General features: G+C 44.7%; 1 protein-coding gene across 4 annotated transcripts; it reads right to left on the minus strand.

Annotated features, from left to right (window-relative positions):
• Nucleotides 1–1,129: 1,129 nt before the first annotated feature.
• LOC124188954 (protein sidekick-like) lies at nt 1,130–15,918 on the minus strand. 4 transcript variants are annotated; one of them, XM_046581892.1, is made up of 33 exons: nt 15,292–15,918; nt 12,612–12,710; nt 11,543–11,719; nt 11,237–11,453; nt 10,795–10,971; nt 10,498–10,706; nt 10,112–10,262; nt 9,875–10,002; nt 9,450–9,551; nt 8,934–9,053; nt 8,679–8,834; nt 8,450–8,576; nt 7,901–8,382; nt 7,640–7,821; nt 7,436–7,562; nt 7,223–7,354; nt 6,955–7,140; nt 6,690–6,886; nt 6,400–6,609; nt 6,065–6,319; nt 5,764–5,995; nt 5,389–5,688; nt 4,893–5,289; nt 4,684–4,816; nt 4,381–4,618; nt 4,143–4,310; nt 3,745–4,063; nt 3,280–3,671; nt 2,959–2,979; nt 2,579–2,736; nt 2,324–2,489; nt 1,903–2,231; nt 1,130–1,841 (listed from the first exon to the last, which is right to left on the minus strand). In XM_046581892.1, the coding sequence occupies exons 1-33, from the start codon at nt 15,368–15,370 to the stop codon at nt 1,599–1,601; spliced, it is 6,609 nt and encodes a 2,202-aa protein (XP_046437848.1). In that variant the 5' UTR covers nt 15,371–15,918; the 3' UTR covers nt 1,130–1,598. The 4 variants fall into 4 exon arrangements, with proteins under 4 accessions (XP_046437848.1, XP_046437850.1, XP_046437849.1 ...); XM_046581894.1 differs by lacking the exon at nt 9,450–9,551; XM_046581893.1 differs by lacking the exon at nt 2,959–2,979.
• Nucleotides 15,919–16,852: the final 934 nt, after the last annotated feature.

The following is a 16,852-nucleotide window of genomic DNA, read 5'->3' on the forward strand; positions in this document are numbered from 1 at the left end:
CTAGATTATGTCAAATAATAGATAATATGAAATAAAAGATACAAATTTCTCATTTCTCAAGGAAGAATAATACTTGTCTGTCAATGCATTATTTGTAGAAAACATGATCAGAAAAAACAACATGTGTTGTCCACACTGGGGTTAGTGATCTACCAACATCATTAGACACTCCAGATCGCCAATAGAATATGAACTAAAAATGAAAAGAGGTATTCAATGAATTGTGACTATTAAGTATTATGGTTTTTTACCTGTATTAACAGGATGATGCATTCAGCAGAACAGCGATTTTTAATAAAAGAACTGATGGTAGGCTACTAGTAGTTTCAGTTGCCTTTCATCGCGTTCCTTCCTACACGTTATAATAAGAAATATGTAAGGTGATCCAACACACATACGGAATAAATCACATCACAAACAAGTTGCACAGAAAAAAACTTGAATTTACTTATGAATTCATCGGTAAAAATAGGAAAATATAGGAAAACTTTTGACAACTATTCAACAATCCACCATCACATCTGATCACATGATAAACAAGAACACCATGTCATCTATTGGACACCTCCGACACTTCAAGTCCCAAAAGCGCAATTTAGTTTTTTGGAGACACAACATTGAATTTTTGAATTCTAGTGAATTTTTAGATCTTAAATAACATTACTGCTCTGCATTAAAAATATTACATATATAGGATACCAAAAGTGTTTTCACCGCCACTAGTGTGATCGGTATGGCGACCGTAGAACTCCAACGACAGTAGAACTCCAAAGACATAAGAAATCCTTTTTTTTAAACTCCAGTGCCTTACAGTTGCACTTGCAGCGACAAATGGCTGATTTTCATCACACACGAACAGATACTCCGCACACCAAGTGGACACATTTTTGACCATCTATCTAAACCTATATTACAGTTTAAGAAGTATCAAAAATGTTAAAATGAACAGTTAAAGTTTAGAGGGTTAAATTATGTAAAATTTTTGCCGTACTATGCATCTTCAACAATCAAAAAGATGTTATTATACGGATCATGAGAAGTGTGAACTGCGAAGTGCGAACCTCAATCAAATACTGTAAATAACAGAAGGAAAATTTCGTCTGCTTTGTCTAATGAAATAATAAAACGATTGAGTCAAAGAGATCATATAATTTAGCTGCAACATCATCGACATACAATCACCACGCGCACACACAAGAAAAAAAAAACAACCGTTCACCCAGGAGTGAATTACAGTTCAAATGAGGGATGATGTTGAACGATTCAAAAAGGCAGTTTGATACTAGACAAATAGAGGCACTAAATCGATGGACGATTTGGTACAAACAATTTCTTTTTACAAAATATACGGACACTTGGATCACAATTCGCCATAAAGTGGGAGCTCACGTTAAATTGTGTGATGTAGAAGTTAAGTTTGCGGCTCGTGTTCGACTGAGAAGTTGTGAGGTGAGACGAGAAGCACTTTACTATGCGGTTAAACAGAAAAACCTTGAAAATTCGAGTGCTTCCGACATCCGTCGCATTTTGAGTCAGTACAATTTTTATATCAAAGGTCCAAAGTCAAACTTTTCATTAAAAAAATATCAATTTAAAAACTACACAAAAGAAGAGAACCCTGGTAAGGGTGCTCTACTTCTAGCTTTGTTGTTCATAACGATTTGTCCGCCATTGAGGCTGACTACAGTAGACCCCTCTTGTTCAGAGTCAGTAAACGAAGTATAATTTTTGACAGGTCGTTGCTTTTTCCATGATTGCCGCAAAGTATCGTTTACATTGGCGTAGTGATTTACGAATGAGTGCGGTTCACCTCGTTCGCTCTCTGGCTCACTCTCAGATCCCTAAAATGTGACAGTGTTTATGGTTGGTTTTCAAACAAGTCTGTTAACATGATAATTATACCTGAGAATCAGTCGAACTGATTTCCGATGGCTTTTCTGTAAGACTGCTATCGTCAGGGTTTTCATCGTAACCCCCTCGAGCGCTTTCGTCGTCACTGTTGTATGCGACAGAAGAGGGTGCGGGTCGCGGAGGTGGTTTACCGACCACAGACGGCCCGGCTGAAGCACCGCCTAGTGTTCCGCCGCCGAGCACTCCAACGGAACCAGCAACCGAGCGACGACTAAGCGTATTCCTTCCAATTGTACCCGTTCGTTTTGACTGCCGCATTTCAAAAGCAAAACCCATTTCTTCATTGGTCAGCGATTCTTCTAAAGTTTTTTGAGCTTCATCTGTTATAAGAATTTTTTAAAATAATAAATTAAATGAAAAAATCGATGATAAACATTTACACAATATGCGTGTCGAGGATTATAAAAATTACGTTTATATTTGTAGCTTTTGCTCTTGACGCACAAAACAGCCACAAGCAAGGTTATAATCACTACTGAGCCGGCAGCTAGTGTCACCAAAAACCACGTTTGGTGATAAAACGGCTTTTGGTGGGTACTGTAGCTGTATTCCAAGTACAATTTGCTGGGTGTAAGAAACTGTGAAAGATAATAAAATTAGGATTACTTAAAGAATTCAATCGACTGAAAAGAACAAACGTTTGTTTAAAAAAAAAGCAAAGACTTACCGGATCGTGAGTGTAGACTGGATAGGAGATGCCAAATTTGTTGTAAGCTACGATACGGAAAGTATACGATGACGAAGGCATCAGATTCTGATAAGAGACGCTGTACTCTCGCATTGGGCCTTGATCAGTGCGTGCTACCGTTTGCCACTGATCTTCTTCTGTAAATTGATTAAAGCACGTTGAATTAAATGAATCTTTTATCAAAAGAAGAGAGTCGAGCATTCAATAGGTGTTGAAGCTAGCATGCGGTTTACAAGAGCAATCGTTAGGGAAATAAAATGAAAGGGACAAGTGCCACAAGGAGATTGTTAGAACCGCCAAACGTTAACGACACAGTGGACGCTACAATCAATTAGAAAAAAATCCATAATAATACTTACTGATTTGCCAGTCCGCCACCACTGCGTCATTGACGACAACAGTGAAAATGGGCAAGGAGTAGGGATTTATAGAGGACGGAATACGGAAACCATAAATAAAAAGAAAAGAAGGATAGATTGCTACTGGAATAAAGAACATCACGAAGCCAAGTTTATGATTCTATGTAGAATATGAATTCTCATCAAGCCTTGTGCAACTCGTAGTTGAGTTATTCAAAGCTAGAATTTCAGAAATATGAAGCATGTTCAACTACTACCACCACCTTCCACCACCACCAGAGCTTTATTTATAAAATGTCGAGTTTTAAAAAATGGTTTTACCTTTCTTTCGGCTTTCAATGTAGTAACCAACGATGGGGCCTTTACCGGCTGGCCCATTTTCCCATTGCAAATTGACGGACGAAGTAGTTCGAGCGATTAAAAGATCTTTCGGCCGTCCAGGTGAGCCTTCTTGCGGTCCAGTAGTTACATTACCAGTGGCCGGTGGTCCCAAATCGAAGGTGGATGCTCGAACGGAAAAGTAGTAGGTGACCTCCTCTTCTAGATTGGCCACCACTAGCCAGGTAGTTGTGACTTTCTGTTTGACTTGCTTGCTGAAAGTCTCATCTTGTTGGGCCGTTTCGTAAGTCACTACATAGCCAGTGATTTCTCCATTGGGCTGTTTGGGTTCTTCCCAGCTCACCTTCAAACTGTTCATCGTAATGTCGCTGAATCTGTTGAAAAATGTGGAGATTATAAATTAGTTATCGCTGTATAACAAGTAAGGTAGTGCAACAAGATATTCACTTTAAAGATCCAGGGCTCCCAGGAATTCCCTGTAAGGTGCGAACAGTAACTGGAACAGATCGTGGACCGTCGCCTGCTGGATTGAAGGCCACGATTTGTATGCGGTATTCAGTGAACATGTCCATGAACGGCAACGAGTGTGCTACGTGAGAAGCCGGCACAACCTCCATCTCTTCTTTGTCAATGGTTTGACTCGTTGCCAAGTAAAAGATCTTGTAGCCAAGCAAATCGCCGTTCTGCTGGCTGGCCAAAGGCGCCACCCACGTCAACCGCACTTCCGTAGGCGACGTAGCGATAGCAGCCACTTCGCGTGGTTCACCTGAAACCAGAAAAAGATGGATTAGTTTCGTCAATTTTCCGCTTTAATATGAATCGCCTATGAAAATTTGTTTACATACCGGTTGGTACAGCCTCGCCTACGTAAACGGTCGTTGGGGAAGAAGAAGGACCCGGCCCTTGAGAGTTGAAGGGAGTGACGATTATTTCGTAATTCCTATCACGGACAAGGTCGTTCAATATCATCTGAGATGCCTTTCCATCATAGATTTCTTCCTTTTGACCACCACCTGTCGGGATTGAAAGTAAACAGCGGTCAGTGTCTTGATTTCCTAATTAAAATACCACAAACTCGACAACCTTGAAGGAGCGCAGGTGTGGGGAAATCGGTGATTTGACGGTAATCGATTCGGTAGGCTGCCGTGTGGGCGTCACCGTTCCAGGCATCTTCACTCAACGGATGCCACACTATTCGCACGCTCGTTGTGGTAATCGGAATCACCTTCACGGAAGCAACGCCGGAAGCTGGGGCGGCGGGTAGTGTTCGAACTACTTCCGATTCTGAACTCCATCCACTCGGACCGATATCATTGATAGCCTATAAAACATAAATAAATTTGAAATGATGAAAATTAACATTTAAAAGTTAATAAATAAATTTACCTGGATCCGGAATTGATAAGCAGTAAATGGTTTCAACGCGTGTACAGTGTAGGATGTAACGGTGGGCTCTACACGTTCATTAACCGTCTGCCACGGCCCACTGGAGTCTCCTCGGTATTGAACAGTGTAATATCTACAGACATTAATCCAATATGTTTAGCTTCAAAATAGCACTGGCCAAAAAGCGAGTCTTGCATCAACATTAATACCTCAACGGAGCGAAGCCGTCTCTTCCAGGAGCCCAACTAAACGTGATTTGTTGACTTTGAATTTGTGAGGGGCTGACGTGCGGTGCTGACGGAGGCTGAGGAGCATCGCGGCTGTTGGTCGTGTAGACTAGCGCCCGGGCGGCTTGGCCCCAGCCCAGCGACGTCTTGGCCGCAATATGGAACATATAAAACTGCTCTGCTTCGAGATTGGTGACGCGGTAAGTTCGGTCCGACGGAGAAAACTCTTTGCTCGTATTTGTCGCCTGAGTCGAGTCGATGAAATATGTCACCCGGTAAGCAAGAATTTCGCCATTCGGTTCGGCTGGAACGTCCCAAATGACACGGGCACTCGAGAAGGACACGTCGGGAAACGACACATTTGACGGCACGCCAGGAACTAGAACAGAGCAAGTAGTTTAGCTTTATTACCAACTCGACTTTTGGTGGTGGTGGGGGGGGGGGGGAATAAATCAATATTCGACGAGATAATTATTACCATCCTCCATAGTTTGAACAACGATCGGCGGAACGGAAAGGACTCCGTCTCCAATGCGAGTGTAAGCCAAAACTTGGATCGAGTATTGGGTGAACTTGCGAAGTTCCGTTAGCGTGGTCGTGAAAGTGGCGTTGCTCGGCACCTTCTTGTAGCGGAAGGGCACGTTGAGCGCTCCGTAATAGACTTTATAGCCCTCGATGATGCCGTTGCGGTGGAGGAGGTCAACTTCGTTCCAGCGCACCACGATCGTCGTCGATGATGTTTCGTTAGCCGAAACAGTCTTCGGTCCCGAACTGGGAGCTTTAAGAGAACAATGAAAATCGGTGTTAAAGTTCACGACCGTCAAAGATCAAATTGAGCCACTAAAACACTTACTGGCTTCTCGGGTGCGTTCGGTAGCCGGCGGACTGGGTTGTGACGTGCCAACATCGTTATACGCCTGAACGATAACCTGATAAATGGTAAACTCCTCCAGATCTTCCAGAACAAAGGAGTTGGCGTTATGGTCTTCGATGCTGACGGCGTCGAGAGGCGTATCGGCGTTTGCCCGACGGTACGAGACGTTATAACCGCGGGGCACGCCGTACCATTCAATTTGTTGCAAAGGCTACGCATGAAAAAGATGTTGACTTTCATATGCCATTTCGTTATATAAGAGATATAAGTTAAGTCTTACCGTCCATCTGACACGCAGCTGAGTAGCACTGACAGCCCGTACGGTAACGTTAAATGGAGCGTGCGACGGAGGAGCTTGAATAGTTTGGAAACGTTTAGTGGGCTCCGACGGTGGCGAAGGGCCTACTACATTATTAGCCACAAGCCGAAGGGCATACTCCATGAACGGCGTCAAGTTACTAACAGTTAGTGTGGTTGCCTCTGGATCGGTCACCTCCCAAATCGTGTCCCACGTGCTGTTACGTAATGACTGGGCCTAATGGTCCCGAGTAATGAAGTACGGAATAATATAAAAACAGAAGGGGGAAAACAAGGACGTTGCTAATGGATCTTTACCTGAACTGTCCACTTGGTGACCGAAGAATTGCCATCGAATCCCGGCGTGAATTGGAGAACGACAGAGAAGGCTTCAATGTTGGAAACGGCTAGTCTTGTCGGAGCTCCTGGCAGAACCGGTTCGATACCCGATTGAATTGTAGCTGTTTTAATAGCACCCATGCCGCTGCTGGTCCAACCGGCTACCTCGAAAGTGTAGTGTGTCGTTGGCTGTTATTTTATTGACGAGAAAAGTTAAAAAATGATTAGAGAAAACAAAATTTCGGTAATGGAAAAGGCAAGCTGTCTACCTGTAGGCTGTTGACGACTAGGCTGGAAACATCTCCGGTGACGTTTTTCACTTTGAGGGTATGCGGCATGTCTTTGACAGACCAGCGAACAGTGTAACCCGTCAACTTGCCGTTATCTTTTTCGGGCGGAGACCAAGAGACGCGGACGGAACGATCGCTGATCTCGTCGAAGCGGAGGCTAGACACCTCATCCGGAACTAGAACAAGACTCAGCGGTTAAGATGATTCGATTATAATAGAGAGCTGCTACACAAGGGTCGGTTACCATCTTCGGCGGTTTTGACTGTCACGTGACCGCTGCGTGGCCCGTCGCCCGGCGATGTGAAGCAGAGGACCGTTATCTGGTATTCGGTATATTTCTGGACGCCATCCACCAAAGCAGTTTGCTCCGCCAATGGATCAAACGGACTGGGTGGAACTGTGACGGTCTTCTCCGCCACTTGATTATCACCTAATCCACAAATCAGCCGCTCGTGAATAATTCAGTCAACGGATGGGAAACTGTACAGATGGAATGTAACTCAATACTGTACCTCTCCAGGCTTGAAGCTTGTAGCCCTGATTAATGCCGTTGATCAGCTGAGGATCGGGTGGTTTCCACCACACTCGAATGGTGGTCGAATTGACGGCTTCCGCTCGCACTTGAGTGGGAGCCGCTTCCGGGGCTAGCAATAAATAAAAACATGAGTCAGCGGGCCAGGGGGCACATAAAGAGAAAAATAGTTAAGCGGTTTTCTGATTCATACTTCCTTCTCGAGTCTTGACCGTGATGGATTTGCTAAACTTTCCAACGTCTATGCGATTAAATGCAGCCATTTGAATTTCGTAATCTTTCCAAGTGATTAAATCCTCGATCAAATAATTCCGTTGATTCTGTTGGAACGAAACACAAACAAAAAAAAACAAATGTGAGTAAAATTTAAAAAAAAAAATTTTATTGTAATTTTTACTTCGTTTGTTATGTTGCGGTAAGACCAGGGGCTGTTGTCACCGTAGCCGTGCAGGCGATAACGCACCATGTAGCCGGTAATCATTCCATTGCGGTGCTCCTCGTCGGGCGGCTGCCATTGAATCATAATTTGGGAGGCCGAGCGAGCCGAGCCAACTAGTCCCACCGGCGGTCCGGAAGGAGCTGACAATTTCGTCAAAACAAAAAAAAAAGCCATCAGGAAACACGAAACATGAATTTTTCCATTATTTTTCCAAAATACCTTCTTGCGGTAGAGTGACTCTGTTGCTCGGTTCGGACGGCTGGCCTTCCCCTACGCTATTGACGGCGCTGACGCGGAATTGGTAGGCAGCAGCGGCCTTGAGCGAGGGTAAATCAATCCATCGAACGTCGGCCGACACGTTGGCTATTTCCGTTGTCCAACTGTTAACCGTGTCGGGTATTGGGCCGGTAACGGGCACGACGCGTTTTTGGATGATAAACTTGGAGATTGGACTGTTGCCGTCGAATCCCGCGATCCACGAGACGTTGACCATTTTGCCGTTGCCCAATCGTGAGGCGGCCACTCCGTTCGGAGGATACGGCAGTTCGATAACGTAGAGCTTGGCAATTCGCGAGTCGTCTCCGCCGGCTGATGTCACGTGACAAGCGTAGGTACCCACATCCGAGGCCCGAGCCTCGGCAATCTGCAGAGTGCCATCGGCAAGGACTTGAATCCGCTGACTGCGAAGCGGATCGATAACCCTGAAAACAAACCGGATCAGTTAGAGCTATGGAATTACCACAAATTGAGCTATAAAAACGCATTTACTTATTTTCATGTCGCCATTGAACGCTGTAGGAAACGGACGAGTCACCAGACACCCTGCACTGCATAGTGGCCACGTGACCAAGAATCACTCGAGTATCCACTGGTGGTTGGACGATTTGCGTGCGCACTGCCGGGGGAATAAAAGAAAAAAAACAAAAGAAATCAAAACGTTTCCTCCCTCCCGAATGCGATCCTGGGCGGGGTCGCGACTGTCACACTTGATGCGTACCCAAGACGGAGAGGAGGGCAGAATCCTCGACACTACCGGCTTCGTTTGTTCTGATGCAAGTGTATTTTCCCGCATCGTTGGCACGCACGGCGGCAATCAACAAAGATCCGTCCTCGAGTATTTGAACCCGGCCAGAGGGTACTAGGACAGTCGTGTCTGCGAGATAAAATTCAAGTTAATTATGCCATACGTGGGGGAAATTCTATTTAACGAATTGCTGGAATACGTTTGTGGACAATGTCGAGAGAAACTAACCATTAAAGATCCACGTTATGTTGGGAGTGGGAGCTCCTCCTGCTTTGCAGCTAAATGTTTCATCACGGCCGTCACGGACTGTCCGGTTTTCTGGCGGAGATTCCATGACGGGAGCCGAGGCTACGTTACGTGACACGAGACCGCAACAGAAAAAAAGAGGGAGGAAAACAAAAAAAATGGGAAATAAATAAACAAACGAAAACCAACAAAACAAATGAGAACGGCGAACTCAATTAAATCCGTCCAATTCCGGTTTGAGCCAACGAAATGTGACATAAGAGGACACGACAGACGCGGAAAAACGTTAACTAGGAGGACATGATTCATTCGGTCATGTTTTTAAAAAAAGAGAAAATACCAGGAAAGGAGTCAAATAAATGCAGAGTAGATGTGGTAATTAAATGAAGTTAGTAGCAGAGTAACTAAGTTAAGTACGTAGTAAAGTTTTATGAGGGAAGGTCGGAGGAGGAAGAAAATAATTTTCGAGAATGTTTTGTTAGTTGTCGATTAGTTTACCAAAGAAAAGAGACGAGCCCCCAGATTCCTTGCTCCGGTCAGGTAAATCGTTTGGTCGTAACCGGACAACGTTGATTAGTTTGAACGAATCGCGTTCATCTTCTGCAAGCACAATAGGATCCACCAAGGACGGACAAACAAAACAAACAAGCGCCGCCCCCAGAGAGGAGAGAAAACGAGTTAGTAGAATGTCGGAGACACAAAGGGGTTAATAATTATGGGGTTTCATCTTGTTTTCTTTCTGTGGAATGAGGCGCGACACAATCGCTGAGCTACAGCTAAAGACCGCTAATAAATTTTTTTCAAAAAATAAATAAAATAAACAACAAAGGGACTAGAATACAGACAGACAACAATGGATGATGATCCAGCGACTCGAAAAACAACTTTTCTCGGTTTCTTTTGTTTGTTTCGTTAAGACTTACTTTTAACCTTGAGCCATGTGTAAGCCGTAGCTTGACCGGCGCTATTGGATGCGACGCACTGGAACATGCCGCCATCCTCCATGGCGAGCTTCTGGATCTTGAGCGATCCATCTTCCGCCACAAAATACCTGGTGATATTATTCGAAAACGTCAGACGTTGGGTCAGTAATGGCGAAGGACGCAGGGCAGTTTGGTTAGGCGATAAAAACAGCAAATAAACAAAGGGCCGAGCTTTACTTGTTCCCCGGTAAGGATGTCACGTCGACGACATTCCTGTACCACTTGACGGATGGAGTGGGCACTCCGCGGGCACGGCAGGGTAGCGAAGAGATCCGACCGAAATCGCCCAACGTCTCCAATGATACCTTCTCCAAAAGAACGGGTTTTTCTAAAATAAGAAGGAAACAAAAGATATACGTAGAATTCAACAACCTTCAGCCTGGGCGTAGGAAAGAAAATGGCGATGAAACAAAAAAACAAACAACTGGCAAATCGTGTAGCCCAAAATGGGAATGACAATAACAAAGCTCGGGGCGTTACCAGAAGGGGGAAAAAAAGACGAGACAATCGAGACAATTGCACTAGCAGCAGCAGCAGCCACCAACATTTTATTGTTGTCTTACCAAGAATGGTGACGTTGGCGCCGGCCGTGACGGGTTCGGATCGCAGCGATTTGGTGGAAACTCTGCAACTATAGCGGCCGGAATGGCTGGGATCGGCGTTGAGCAGGGAGAGAGTTCGATTCCATAAATCGTTGAATGTGTGCCCAACTCCAGAGTTTTCGATTGGCTCATCATCTTTAAACCACAGGGTTTCCAAGTGATACAGCGACCTAGTTCAGCATTCGGAATAATTAGATTTCCTAAAGTTTTGGGGTCGTAAACCACCCACACAGCCATATTTCTATACTATACACATACCTGGCATTGGCAATGCAATGAAGTTCAGTGACGGGAGAGCCGCGAACCACTTCCGTATCTCGGGGCGCGATGACGATGCGGGCCGGCACGTCATCGGTTTCGCTATTACCGCGGACCACTAATCGAACTCCTCCGCTCAGCTCTTCTTGACCCAGCTGCGTGTTTGTTACGTGAGCCCTGCGTGATTTCAATATCAAGACGCACACACACAATCGATCAATCAATCATCATAGGCCTCATCAGAATCATAAAACATGGTACATTTCAATTGATTTCCAGGGGAGGGTGCCATTAGCCAGAGTTTACTCCCATCACCCAACTGGGTAAACATGGGATAATCTCTCGACGATAAGATAAGACCCACAATGTCAACAGCAATTCAAAGAAGAGCAAAATAAGAGAAAAATGAATAGTTTTTTGGGGGGTTTGTTGGCCCTTTTACCGGTAAAGTTTCTGGTCGCTTTCAGAGGCCGACAGGATAACTAGTTGGTTATCAGGACCGATGGCATATTTGTGTCCGTAGAGCGGCGCTCCGTCTTCAGCTTCCCAAGTCACGGCCGGTTTGGGCTGAGACTCTAGGGCCTGCACTTCCAGGACGGCGGCATCGCCTGTCTGGATAGTCAGCGACGTTTCCGTCTGGTCGCTAAAGGGACTCATGTCTACTCCATCAACGAGAAAGAAAAAGAGAAAAACAAATTCATGAAGACAATTGTTGTCTGCGCGATCCTGAGATATTGTTGTGACGTACAGGCGACAAGGACTTGAACTTGCTCGCTGAATATGGATCCGACAGCGTTACGAGCTACGCATTGGTAAACGCCAGCGTCCTCGCGTCGGATGGACTGGATTTTGTAAACCGGTTCCGATGAGAATTCCGTCTGAAAGGAGCCATCTTTCATCCATCTGTATTCCGGCTGCGGGTAGCCTTGGGATGGAAAATGAACAAGCAAAGAACGAGCGCATATTGAATTAGACAAGTGAATTTGCTTATCATCCGTCACCACTTCAATTGTTGGGGTCGGGGGAGAAAAATAATAAAAAAAAAGAGTCAACAGCGGAGGGGTTGCAGAGAATAAGAATGCAGACGACAGACCAATATTACACGAAATTTGAGAATCCAGTAGTCGTAGTACTACAACTACTGGCTGGAGAAAGTAGAGGGAAGCCGGAAATGATGTGGGAGTGACAGCAGCATATGGCCGATGGTAACGGAAATCCTTCCGCTTTTTCAAATGGAAAAAGAAGAAGAAGAAGTTGGGAGGGTAAACATGGGGTGGAATCCATAATCTCTCACCCTGCTGCCCTCGGGGCAACGTTCTGGACTTCTGGTCAAGCTCTGCCTCGTCAGCCCCTCCCGAGACTATTGTCTGCTGAATAGCACGGCCATCGCATAACGCACCAATGCAACACACACACAACCGGGAGGGAATGGCCTTTTTCGACCGGGGCGTGAAATTGCCCCCCCTTTCCAATTTCCCCCAAAAATATGAAATCCAACCAAAATAATACACACAAGACCGACGAGGGAAATATAGTGAAAGGAAAAATATTCGACCCCGAAAATATCATTTCCAGTTGTATCAACCAGGTTCGAAAACGTCATTCAGCAGCCAGCGGGAGAGACAAGGCAGACGCTGTGGTGTCGTGTTACGTCGAGGGGTAAAAGACACTAATGATGGGAGACGGGGCCAGGGCCGGCAGGGCCCAGCATAATGGATTAGTTAGTGCTAAAGTCTCTCTCTTTTTTGGTGCAGTGCATTTCGGTTCAAATGGGAAATGGTGAAGTTGAGAAAAAGAAAGAAAAAGCAGCAACTCACCAACGGCTTGACACTGAAGGAATTTGGCCCGGCCTTCGCTGACGATGCTCGCCGAAGCGGATGGTTGAGTGACGAAACGGGGCGACTGCATGTTGTCCGCTGTTGGGAAAACGGAAACAAATCAGAAATACAAATTCTCAGACACACACTTCTTTAATGAACGCGAGTAACAGGATACATCAAAATGTACATCAACACCGATACGGATAAAGGCAACACAATCAGCCCAGCCATGGAGAGCTATGCACAGTAAGCACGATGACTGTTAAAGGTTATCGTTTTCAACGTTAAAAAGTATCTAACAACACATGTGATTAGCATGTTTCAAAAACTCTGGGGGTACTGGTTTTCGTCAAAAGAAAAAACAAAAGACGCCGGAGCCTTTTAGGAGCCGACAAATAAAAACAAGAGCCTATTTCCGGAACGCCAGAAGCCCCAACTTTTTCTCCTCTCTCTCTCTCTTTTTAGCTTATAGGCGCTTTGGTGCCGAGCGTGAGTCTATCTAAAGCAAGTCTTTTCTGGTCGTGAATAACGAGCTAGACGTTTTATTTTTATTTTTTTCAAAGTGTCTAAAAACTTGGTTCACACTCGGTTAACAAAAACTTGATGTACAGATGGTCGAGATCCATCAATCACACCACAAGTCGAAAGAACTTTAGAGCAGTAGGAGAAAGGGGAGGCGCAGTTTGAAAACTCAGCGGGGCAGTATTTTGACTGGCTCCACCCGTCCGAATCCCGAGTCTCTATCCATCTCTTTTTTTCTCTATTTTTTCTTCTATTTTTTATAGTTACATTATACATTCAATCTCGTTCCACTAGATTCCAGATGGCCATATAAAGTCGAAAAGAGATCGTTACTAGGCTAGGCTGAATGATAATCTTATTTGACTGCCGCTCATTAGCGATTCATTTGGGAGTTTAAAATAAAAGGAAAACAAAACAACAGAACTTTCCCTCCAATGCCCACACAAGGGCTGGACTGGAAACAATCAAACATGGATCTCTCTACTACCCGATTCAATTCCCTTCGTCCCCAAAACACCCTCTCTCTCTCTCTGCTACTCTCCTGGTAACCCGACACTATTTTCTTTTTTCGGCTCTAGCAGCTCCTTCTTTTGTGGGCTGGGAAAGTGGTTCCATTTCCGCTCCATAGACAACAAACAAAACGATAAAGAGGAGAGAATCAGGTCGACTTATGCTGCTGCCGCCCTTGCTGGATTTGTCTCTTAGTCGAAACAAATAAAGATTTTCAAAAAGAAAAAACAAAAAGAAAATAAAGGGGGAAAAAGTATAATCGTTAACCTTGTCCATTGGAAGAAGCCGTGAGTGCTGCATGGGGCCCGTCATTACCTCTTCTTGGTTGTTGTTTCTTTTTTATTCGTTCGCTTGTCAAGAGAAACCCGAAAAGAATCCAAATAATGCCCTTGACTTTGGCCTCAGGGCGTCGATCTTTGAGGTTATTATCTCCTTCCTACCTACGTCGACGAAAGGGAGAGCAAGTCTGCTGCCTAGAAGAAATCACGGCTCCCAAAAAAGTTGACTCGGTCACGGCATATTGCTCCTTCTCTCTTTCTCTTCACGATGAACGAACGCCAAAGCTCAAACCGCACAAACTTTTTTCTTTTTTCCCTCCATTTTTATATGCAGTTGTGTGTTTCTTCTTGTGGTCGAGGGCCAGGTGGTGACTTGTTTCTCTCTATATGATTGGGCTTTAGGAAACCCGAAAACAACAAAGTTTTCTCAATGGTTTCTCCCCTTCACTCCGCCATCCAGCCGTAAACAAAAAAATAAGAGAGAGAAATCCCTGATAACCGTTCCGGTATATTCCGGCAGAAATGCCATTCCATTTCCTTCTTGGTCCTTTCTTCCTCCGGTCCCGTGAAGAAAACTGAGTGAGACCGGCCTATCAACCAATCCCACAGGAAAGAAGAAGAAAACAATTTTTTGTTGTTTTTGTTTCTACAGACTTTCGTGTCTTGTGTGTTGCTTGCGTGTGACGGTTGCATCCGTAATCCATCTTATCGACGCGGAATGCAAGCGCATCCGGAGAAAGTAGTCGAGATTGAGGGAGAAGAAGAAGAAGCTTTTTACAACGGCGTCGATAATGTTAATGATAAAGATGATTCAGACAGAGTCTGAAGTGTAAGATCCACTTGACCGACCTTGTATATATCGCGTTCAAGGGAAAGAAAAACATGGTGCTCACCAAAAAGTGGAAGGATAAGGCTAAAGCTTCAAAAAAATAGATAGATATATATATTTATATATATTTTTCTAGTATAAAAAAGGATGGAGAAGAGAGTTTCTGGGGGCGGTTGGTGTACAACGGAAGCCGTATACCGTTGGGGGACCCCACCGCATTGAGGGCTGGCATTCAAAGAGACACGACATTCGGATTTACAGCACTAAATGTGAATAGCTGCTGCTTTTCCTTTAGAGAACGAGAGAGAGAAAAAAAGCCCAGTTCTTTTGATCGCCATTTTGGCTCGAGGGCCATAAATTCGAATGAATCCAATCAATGCATCATTGGAAATAGACACGTACCAAACCAACAATAATCTTAACAAGAATGTCGTCTCTGCTTTTGAACACGCTCTCCATTCACTCTTGGCTACACAGTATGCGTGTTATTTCGGAAAAAGCTAGACTAGGAAAATAAAATAACAGAAATAATCCTCACCAGACGAAATGTGTTGACAAAGGAACAGCAGCAACACACTCGGTAATAATCCCAGGTGTTGGGCCTTGACGCCAGGCATTTTCGTTGTCGTTTCTCCTCCTGTTGTTGGATCGAACTTGTTGTTTGATTTCTCTCACTCTCTTCGGCGATAGGAATATAATGCAATCAAGTAAATCGAGTCAATTCCAATGCTTCATTTCTTCCATCTAAACGTTAGCATTCCGGCCTTGCGGACGACAAAGAAACCATTTCCCACGGTCTTTCTCACAACCCTCAAAGGTAAAGGAGGGTGGTGGTAGTGGTACGAATGAAAGAGGGGCCCTGTCACACCTGACCGTAGCCCGCGGCCAAATCCAAACTTCCTTTCCCTAACGATAGAACGGGCGAACTTGAGCCGAAGAGACTTCAACAACCACTTTCACACACACACACACACTGGCCAACGTGGATTTTCACGGACATCCAATACCGTCCTGCATACACTCGAGTCACGCTGACACTGAACAAGTCCCGATCGTGAGCACGCTTAGACTATAATTGAAGATTCCGCAACACCAGACGGCCGCAGAAGAGCACACACACAACACAACAGTATGCGCGCGCGTCTCAAACTCGAACTGAGCCCCTGCCGTCAGACTGTTTTCCAGCTTTCGTCAGCGCCACCTGGTGAAGCAGACGAACAAAATTAACAGCGTTGCCTTTTTTATGGAATGCAGCCTAGGGGGGCGGAACGGAAACTAGAAATTCAAAAAGGAATTTTCTTTTTTTTTTTCTTTAAACCAACTAAATAGAGAAGACACGAATCTGGCCTGGGGTGGTTTATAGCAGTGGCAAAGTGGCTTTCATCGGTGAATACTTTATGTGACTCATTTCATTTGATGATAATGCAACTACCGTGGAGTCAGACGGGCCATGTTGAAACAAAACAATTCTCTACTTCTTTCAATATGTTTTTTAAAGAGGCTCTTGGAAGAAAATGAAGCGAATAAAATCTTTAATGCCATGGTGAAAATAGCCGCATTCCAATTTTCGACTCTGCGGGCGTGTAAATTTGTCTGAATTTTTCATTGCACATCTTTCTCGCTATAGGGGTGAGGAAAGTTGTTAAAGAAAAAATTTTTTTCCTCCGTTCAAAATAAAAAGGAAACGAGATGTTATGTGACAGATTGACTTAAGATAGGCAGAGCGTCTTTATGTTGGTGTTGAGATAAGAGGCAGCGAGCCATCCAGCGCACACACCGGAATGACTCACATACCGAAAAGTCGGTCCGAGATATTTCTATCTTCACCGTTTCTTTTCTTTACTTTGCCGAGACCTTTAAAAAATGTTGAATAGTTTTTTACCATTAACAACCCAAGACTCTGAACAGAAAACAGGACACAGTGTGTGTCTCATCTATTGGGAGGGAAAAAACTGAAAGTCAAGTCATATAGCTTTTGTCTAGGGGGTGGCCTCAAGTGGAGAGCACGTGCGGGAACTCTGCCAGCCCTGGACCTCTTCAAACACACTCGTAAATACCAGTATTAGAAGCAAGTTTTTTAGTCTCGAAGAAGGGGGGGG

The sequence above is a fragment of the Daphnia pulex genome, chromosome 2 (assembly GCF_021134715.1).
Source record: "Daphnia pulex isolate KAP4 chromosome 2, ASM2113471v1".
In the NCBI taxonomy this organism is placed as follows: Eukaryota; Metazoa; Arthropoda; class Branchiopoda; order Diplostraca; family Daphniidae; genus Daphnia; species Daphnia pulex.